This window comes from Cornus florida, unplaced genomic scaffold (assembly GCF_030987335.1).
Source record: "Cornus florida cultivar Cherokee Brave unplaced genomic scaffold, ASM3098733v1 CherokeeBrave_3.0.0_Hap2_Chr08, whole genome shotgun sequence".
Taxonomy (NCBI): domain Eukaryota; kingdom Viridiplantae; phylum Streptophyta; class Magnoliopsida; order Cornales; family Cornaceae; genus Cornus; species Cornus florida.
The window spans coordinates 66,265,665-66,274,137 of record NW_026775578.1 but is presented as its reverse complement, the minus strand read 5'-3'; the positions used below and the strand labels follow the sequence as shown (position 1 = coordinate 66,274,137).

General features: G+C 35.4%; 2 protein-coding genes across 2 annotated transcripts; both read left to right on the top strand.

Annotated features, from left to right (window-relative positions):
- Nucleotides 1-25: 25 nt before the first annotated feature.
- Nucleotides 26-3,508, top strand: LOC132271927 (pentatricopeptide repeat-containing protein At5g66520-like). The gene has a single exon (XM_059773431.1). The coding sequence runs from the start codon at nt 1,111-1,113 to the stop codon at nt 2,695-2,697; it is 1,587 nt and encodes a 528-aa protein (XP_059629414.1). The 5' UTR covers nt 26-1,110; the 3' UTR covers nt 2,698-3,508.
- Nucleotides 3,509-4,911: 1,403 nt separating this feature from the next.
- On the top strand, nt 4,912-7,973 carry LOC132271928 (cytochrome P450 704C1-like). The gene is made up of 6 exons (XM_059773432.1): nt 4,912-5,462; nt 5,546-5,761; nt 6,198-6,482; nt 6,579-6,914; nt 7,274-7,474; nt 7,554-7,973. The coding sequence occupies exons 1-6, from the start codon at nt 5,094-5,096 to the stop codon at nt 7,728-7,730; spliced, it is 1,584 nt and encodes a 527-aa protein (XP_059629415.1). The 5' UTR covers nt 4,912-5,093; the 3' UTR covers nt 7,731-7,973.
- The last annotated feature ends 500 nt before the right edge of the window (nt 7,974-8,473 follow it).

Below are 8,473 nucleotides of genomic sequence, written 5' to 3'. Positions count from 1 at the left end.
TTCTGTCTAATTAGTGAAGTACTTTTCAAAAATGATGTGATGTTTAACGTACTTTATTACATTATTGTAACTTATTTTATCTATGGTTAAGAATTTTGTTTCGTCTAGTTAGTGAAGTAGTTAGTGAAGTACGTTTAAAAAATGTAGGTGATGTAAAATAGAACCACTGTTCCACAGGATATTCCACGGAGTAGACCAAAATTCATCCCTTGAACTAGACTAAAATTCTGTCATGTCAAATAGTGGTCCTCTTCCATTAAGCTAGTGAAGTACGTTATAAAAAGCTTAGAATCTTTAAGATTATTGTATCAAACTTGGTTATAAAGTTAAAGGAAGAAGAAGTAATAAAAAAAAATTACCCTTATACTCCCTCTACGTAGAAAAAAATGCACCGACCTCTCTTTAGTTTATGACATTGTTCAAGTTGCCTTATTGCAACTTGTTTTGAAAGTTGTGTGTATGTGTGTGTGAGAGAGAAGATGATTAAACAAAGGCACGTCATATCTGATAATTCTTTGTTTAATGAAATTTCAAGGGTATTCAGGAATAAAGTCTCAAATGGTCTCTGAAATGCATGTTTTTTATTTTTATTTCTTTTTCTTCTGTGATTATATATATATATATATATAATACTCATTATAGTATGATGGTGTTGTAAAAGTTAATGTGGGATCCACATATTAATTGTCTTGCACTAATGATATGAGTTATGTATGTCAGAAGAAGAAGAAATGTATAATTTGTGTCTGTGTGAGCGCGGATTGTTGATTGTGAACAAGGGATGGAGGAAAAGAAAAGTGAAATGTGGGGGAAAAAACTGCCTATATATGTGTGTGTGTATATCCCGAGACAAAGTAGCAATACAAAAAGCTCCAACTTTCCGACTCATTTCTTGTGTTCTTCGGTACTTGCTTTAGATATATTTTGCTCTATATTTATAAAATTTATTAATATTTAGTTTTCCTTTCCTTTTTTAATTATCAAACCCTGCCCACAAAAGAAACACTACTAGTTAGTTGTTTCACAAGGTTTATTTCGAAAGTTAGTTACTAAAACTCCCGCTTTATTTGGAAGAACTAAACCATCTATGATGGAGTGAAATATGGTGGAATGGAACCCAAAAGGCTATATCTGAAGAACATAATCGCACGCTTGATAGATGAATGCAAGAACATGAGAGAACTCAAACAAATCCATGCCCAAATCATAACATCACCACATTTACCCAAACCCGACCATTTCTTTCTCATTTCTCGTCTCCTCTTCTTCTCCGCAACCTCCAAATCGGGCTCTCTCAGCTACGCTGAAGATGTTTTTAAAATCGTAGAAAACCCGAATCTATTTGTATACAATGCGATGATTAGAGCTCATGCTTACAAAATGAAAGATTGGGATGGACCCAATTCGTGCCGGGCCTTGATTCTGTATAAGCAAATGCTATGCAATGGCATTGCACCGGATTGCATCACTTTCCCTTTTATCGTTAAGGAATGCACGGGGAGGCTTGATGGTGTCACAGGTCAAAGCATTCATGCCCATGTTGTTAAATTTGGATTTCATAATGATGTTTTTATACAGAACTCAATGATAAGTTTGTATTCAGCATTTGGGTTTTTGAAGGGTGCGCGGAAGGTATTTGATGAAATGTCAAATAGAGATATTGTTTCCTGGAATTCGATAATTATTGGGTGTTTAAGAGGAGGGGATGTTGACTCGGGATTGGATTTATTTAGGAAGATGGAGAAAAGAAATATTATTACTTGGAATTCAATCATAACGGGGTTTGTTCAAGCTGGCAGATCAAAGGAGGCCTTGGAACTTTTTCATGAAATGCAGGTAGATGATGTGGTTAGTCCGGACAAGATCACCATTGCAAGTGTGCTTTCTGCTTGTGCTTCTCTTGGTGCGAATGTTCATGGGAAATGGGTGCATGGTTACTTGAAGAGAAGTGGTTTAGAGTGTGATATGGTAATTGGAACGGCACTTGTTGACATGTATGGTAAATGTGGATTTGTGGAAACAGCATTTCAGATCTTTATGGAAATGCCCGAGAAGGATGTTATGGCGTGGACATCCATGATTTCAGTGTTTGCTCTTCATGGTTATGGTATGGAGGCTTTTGATCTGTTTAAAGAGATGGAATCAGTTGGTGTGAGGCCTAATCCTGTGACGATTGTCGTGCTATTGTCAGCTTGTGCTCATTCTGGGTTAGTAGAGAAAGGCCGCTGGTGTTTTGACTTGATGAGACATTACTCAATTAAGCCACAGGTCCAGCACTATGCTTGCATGGTTGATATACTTAGTCGAGCTTCCCTCTTTGATGAGGTAGAAGGGCTTATCAAAACCATGCCGATGGAACCAGATGTGTTTGTTTGGGGGGCATTGCTTGGAGGATGTCAAATGCATGGGAATGTAGAGTTAGGAGAGAAGGTGGCACAAACATTGATAGATATGGAGCCTCTAAACCATGCCTTCTATGTGACTCTGTGTGATATATTTGCCAAAGCTGGTAAATTTGACAACGTGAAGAAAACTAGAGCTTTTATGAATGATAAATGGATTAAAAAGGTAATTCCAGGCTCTAGCATGATTGAAGTTGATGGAATTGTTCATGAATTCTCAGTGAGAGGATCGCCTGAAGTTGTGATGGAGGAACTAATTTATGTCTTGAATTTGTTAAGTAATGAGATAAGATAGAAGAAAATTTTGGAGACAACTTGGTGAATACCAATTTATTGATGGATATGGAGATTTGAGTGTTTCTCATGCTCGAACGTTGTGAACCAACTGTGCTAATTTCTTCCATCACATAAATTAAGGCCATGGTTCAGAATATTAATCACACCTAATTCCCGCTTTCCTTTGAATCTGGGCTTTCCTTTAGGGCGTCCCCCAGAGCCTTGGTCACATCAGCCGAATACTCTTATTAGAATACTCTCATAGTGAGAGAGTTGGGTGGCTGGACGCTGACTGATCTGCTCGAAAGAAGGCAACGAATTCTGAATGATCAGGATGGACCTCTCTTGGTTCACCTGCAGCAGCAAGAACTTGGTACAAATATCATTCTATTTATGTCGATGCTATTTCCATGCTACTTATTTTTATTGAACTACGGGAATTATATCCCAACAAACAAGTAAGGACAAATCTTCAAGGAGCCCGCATGAGAACTCTCATAATACTGTTTTTGGAAAAAAATTTCTGGAGTATGAGGTGCTGTGAAATACAAAGTTGAAGAATATAATATGGAGGTAAAAAGTCAGTCCTGATCAGCATTTTTTTTTTTTTTTCCGCAGCAAGGATACGGAGGCAGTTCATTTAATTTATCCATAATCCTCCACAACTGTTTTCTTGCTGCTACCAAATATTTCTATACAAGCATTTGAAAGATACAAGTACCATGATTTTTGGATGCAAACTGTACTATAGGTTGTGTTTGGGCATTCCATGGGAAAGTAATCATAATGTTGTGTATCTTAGATTGCATCATTTTATCATTATCATCATTAAATTTATTATTATTATAATTAGTTATGCTATTGCTGCTGGTACTATGCCTACCATTAGTTCTTTTCCCCTCAATCTTCACTTACCAGGTTTCAGCATCAAATGTAATAACTTCAGTTCAACATCCTAGCAGTCCATTGGAACAGCACCATGGAATCTCTTTTTATGTATTGCTATGCCCCTTCCAAAACAAAACATCCATCCTGTGTCATATTGCATATAATTTATTGAAGAGTCAAATCAAGAGGGATAAGGTGATATGAATCAATTAGGAATGAAGGACCTGTTGTCAGGGGCTTATATGTTATTACTTATATAATATTGGGGCTTATGTGTAATTTCTGAAACTTATTAGTATAAATAGAATGTGATGGAAGGATGAAAGTATTCTTTCACTCTTTCTCTCTTTCCCATCTCTCTCTCTTTTTCTCTCATCCTTTTTCTTATACTTTACTCTTGATTTGATTATATCTTAAAGTCAACATGGTATCAGAGCATTGTTTGTAAAGCTCTAGGTGTGTAGTTGAAACCCTAGGGCGAGTTTTTGTAAACGCTAGATGGTGTGAAGGGTTTTGAAGAGATTCCAAGATGGGATTTTTTTGCAAGGAAGTAGTGTTAATCACATCCACACGTACCGCGTATCCAACTAAAGGAACATATTAATGTTTGGGACCTGTTTTTGATCTGTTTTTGTGGCCCAGAATTAAGGGAACATATTAATGATGGGAATCAGATAGATACAGGAATATCAAGGGAAATGGTGAAGAACATATGGAGGAAATCAGTTAGATACAGAAATAGGAAATGATACACAGTCAAATATTTATTTAAGTATTTAGATCCATTTCTGTTATTAAATATTTTCATAATATTCTCATTGTATCGCTTTATAATCCTAGATAAACACATTGTTGAGTAGATCATTTACATGTTATTATCATTATAGTTGAGGATTTTTATTTTTTATTTTTTAAACTCGCCTTGCTATTATTAGACCTCATATCCAATATGGATAGTTTATTTACATTCAAGTGGAACTATGTGAAGAAACTGAGGTTGATTAGTTTTTGACCTTTTCCTGGTTACACTGTTCTTACATTCATGCAGTTGGGTGAGGTCCAATCAATTATAATAGAGTAAAAGAGATGCCATCATCTGTTTGCCTGAGCATTAACTTTTGATGGATCGCTCCATTTAAATCTATTTGTTAAAAAATAAGGTGTACAAGTTTCCTTAACTCTAAGACAGATAACCAGTCAAATTATTAATTTAGGCTAAGGGTGAACCCATCCAAAGAGTCTACATCCATTAGTTGTATTATAAAAGCTTTCCCTTTCCTGAACCTCATATTTAATTTTCAGAAATCTGCAAGTCGCTATGTTCAAGGTTATGCTGAAAGCAACCTTTTATAGGATATGAGCGAAAACTTCAATAACGATGCTATCTTCTGAAAAAACAAACAGTAGAAGACAACCATTGAACATATTGTTGAATTATATAAGAACCAGTTTAGATGAGTAAAGGTAATTAACTAATTCTTAATCATTGGATCATTCTCGTTCATATCTAATTTTGGGATCCTCCGGATGAACTCTATAATGGGTGCCCTTTTCTTCTGTATGTTCAGTGTTTTACTACTTATCACAGGGTTCTTCCCAGCAGTATCTTTCATTTTAGCATTGGTTGGAGTGTTAATTTTCTTCGTGATTTTATTGATAGCTATATTACTAGTCATTTACATCAGAGAATTAATCTTGAAGGACCATCGGCCACCGGTTGCAGGGCCAATAGTCAATCAAATCATACACTTTAATAGACTATTTGATTACCACACATCCCTTGCTCGGAAATACAGTACTTTTCGTATGATCACACCGTCACACAGTGAAGTCTACACTGCTGATCCTGTTAATGTTGAATATATTCTTAAAACTAATTTCTCCAATTATGGCAAGGTAACATAGCTTGTATAGCATGGTAAACTTTACTCGGTATTTGAATTTTTTAAATGTGATGTTCTGCTGTAATGTCTTTGCAGGGGGAATTTAATTATGAGATAATGAGAGATCTTTTTGGTGATGGGATTTTCGTAGTGGATGGTGATAAATGGCGTCACCAACGGAAGCTTGCAAGCTATGAGTTCTCAACAAAAGTTTTGCGAGATTTCAGTACAATTGTATTTCGAACTAATGCAGTTAAATTAGCTTTGAAGGTTTCTGCTGCAGCAGTGGCTAAGCAAGTGATGGATCTTCAGGTTTCTTAATCAGAATCAGTCTATTTTGGCCTACTATTGAATCAAATTTAAAGAAGCTTAAATTCAAAGTGAAATTTAATTAACAATATTCACATCTAACCTTTGCAAATCTTTTTGAAATTTATAAAAATAAAAAATAAGTATTTGAACTTTGAAGCAAAAATGCTTCATTTTAGGGGTTGAAGGTAGCTTTTCTGGTCAGTGCTACACTTCTTAGAAATATGTTTGACATAGCATTTCTGGTCGATGCTACATTTCTTAGAAATATGTTTTACCTTCATCCTTACCCTTGAAGAAAGGAAAAAGAAATGAAGTAAGGCCTTCAAAATTAATTTAAACAGCCGTTGGAAATAATTCTTCTTTGAAGGCAATTCGTGGCTCACCCTTAGTGTTTGGTTCCTAACAAAAATTGTGGACTTTTCATTCTTTTTTGCAGGATCTGTTGATGAAATCAACTTTAGACTCAATATTTAAGGTGGGATTTGGGGTTGAGCTTGATACTCTATCTGGTTTGGATGAATTCAGCAATCAATTCATGAGGGCCTTTGACAATTCCAATGTTATTATTTATTGGCGATACGCTGATCTATTATGGAGGATTAAAAGATTCCTTAATATAGGCTTGGAGGCGGAACTTAAGAAGAATATCAAAGTCATCAACAACTTTGTTTTCGAATTGATCCGTCGTAAGAGGGAGCTGATGAAAAATGAAAAGCTTGATGTGAGTCGATTATACTCAATATAATGGATATTCCTTTTCCACGTTATCAAATCAATCTTTCTTTCTTACTTTTTTTTTTTCTTTTTTCTTTTTTAGAAAGGGAAAGAAGATATCTTATCAAGGTTTTTGATGGAGAGTGAGAAGGATCCAGAGAACATGACTGATCAATATTTGCGAGATATTACTCTCAGTTTCATTATTGCTGGCAAGGACACCTCTGCAAACACGCTCACTTGGTTCTTTTATATGCTGTGTAAACATCCTCTGGTTCAAGAAAAGGTTGCACAGGAAGTGAGAGAGGCAACTGAAGCTGAGGATAACTTGTCTGCTGAGGAATTTACTGCCAAGTTATCTGAAGCTGCCGTGGACAAAATGCAGTATCTTCATGCAGCTCTAACCGAGACACTCAGACTCTATCCTGCAGTTCCTGTGGTAATGTTTTGCACACCACAAAGTATTTGCCTGTATTCCTTTGACCTTCATTCATTTGTTACAATGACGAATTTGGAAAAAATGATACGACATTGCCTTCTGATTACAGTATTATTGCATTTGGGAGCACCGAATTGGCGCCTTGGAATTGGAACCGGAGAAAATTTATTTCAATTCCAAGGCGCCGACTCAATGCATGAAGGATGTAGTGTTTACAATTTAAAATTCTATAGCTGAGGGAATAATGTACCACTGAAGTTTTCTTGTTTTTCTCATATAGTAATTCATTCTATCTTGAAGTTTAAATGAGAAAACAATCAAATTTGAAACTAGAATTTGCTAATTTTAATCTAATGCAGGATGGCAAGAATTCAGGAGAAGACGATATCCTTCCTGATGGCTTCAAAATAAAGAAAGGAGATGGCTTAAACTACATGGCTTATGCCATGGGAAGGATGACATACATATGGGGAGAGGATGCCGAGGAATTCCTACCTGAAAGATGGCTCGATAATGGTGTTTTCAGATCCGAAAGTCCTTTTAAATTTACGGCTTTTCAGGTTAGAAACATTAAGTTTTTACAAGGCTATATAATTTCAAAATTCCCATATTATTTATTTATTTTTCTCCAATCGTTAGGCTGGTCCTCGGATATGCCTAGGAAAGGAATTTGCTTACAGGCAAATGAAGATTTTAGCAGCCGTTCTTCTCTTCTTCTTCAAATTCAAAGTCGTTGATGAGAGCAAGGAAGCTACTTATCGAATCACCCTTCACATGGATAAAGGCCTCCATCTATATGCATTTTCCCGTCTATAACTGAGGAATTAGAAGTCACACACCCATTTGTCCCTAAGAAGACTCGAATCCTCACCTTCCACTTTGGATCGTAAAGAAGATACAACTGGGCTATAGCCCTCGGTTGTAATATATATATATATATATATATTTCCTGGTAAATGGTATTTGTGTTGCTTTCCATTTTCATGAAACAATTATTAACTATAAATTATCTCTTAAACTTGAACCTTGTAGTCTCTCCTCATATAAATAAATCTTACATTCTGGAAATCATTTGTCACATAATATCATGTTCATAAAGATTGGTGTGTAAACCCTTGATTCTTTTTCCTGAAGCCATCATTGTTTACTTCTAATTTGCCGCAATGACCAGAGAGATCTATTGAGTATGACCAATAATTGGCACTAAAAGACACTTTTTAAGAGGGCTTCTCAAGGTTTGGAATGGTACCTCCTACATAATATGGCCTACTTGCTTTGTGTCCTTTTCACATTCAAAGCATCATTTTTTTGAGTTTGAAAACTTATATTTTGATATTTAGATCTTGTGGACGGTTGAATTGATTTGATTTGTTAGAAAATAATAATAATAATTTGATAATAGATATAGTTTTCAAAACATGTGACCATATGGGGCAATTGGCATTGATGAATTTTGTGGGAGACACTTTAAAGAAGAAAGATAATTGATAAGAAAAGGGTCTTTATTTGTATTTGATCGATAAATTAATTATTATTATTATTTTTTCACAAGACAAGAA

Coding starts and splice junctions, on each gene's coding strand:
- LOC132271927 (XM_059773431.1), top strand. CDS start 1,111: ATGGAACCCAAAAGGCTATATCTGAAGAACATAATCGCACGCTTGATA.
- LOC132271928 (XM_059773432.1), top strand. CDS start 5,094: ATGAACTCTATAATGGGTGCCCTTTTCTTCTGTATGTTCAGTGTTTTA. Junction 6,915..7,273: donor TCTATCCTGCAGTTCCTGTG/GTAATGTTTTGC, acceptor AATCTAATGCAG/GATGGCAAGAATTCAGGAGA. Junction 7,475..7,553: donor TTAAATTTACGGCTTTTCAG/GTTAGAAACATT, acceptor TCCAATCGTTAG/GCTGGTCCTCGGATATGCCT.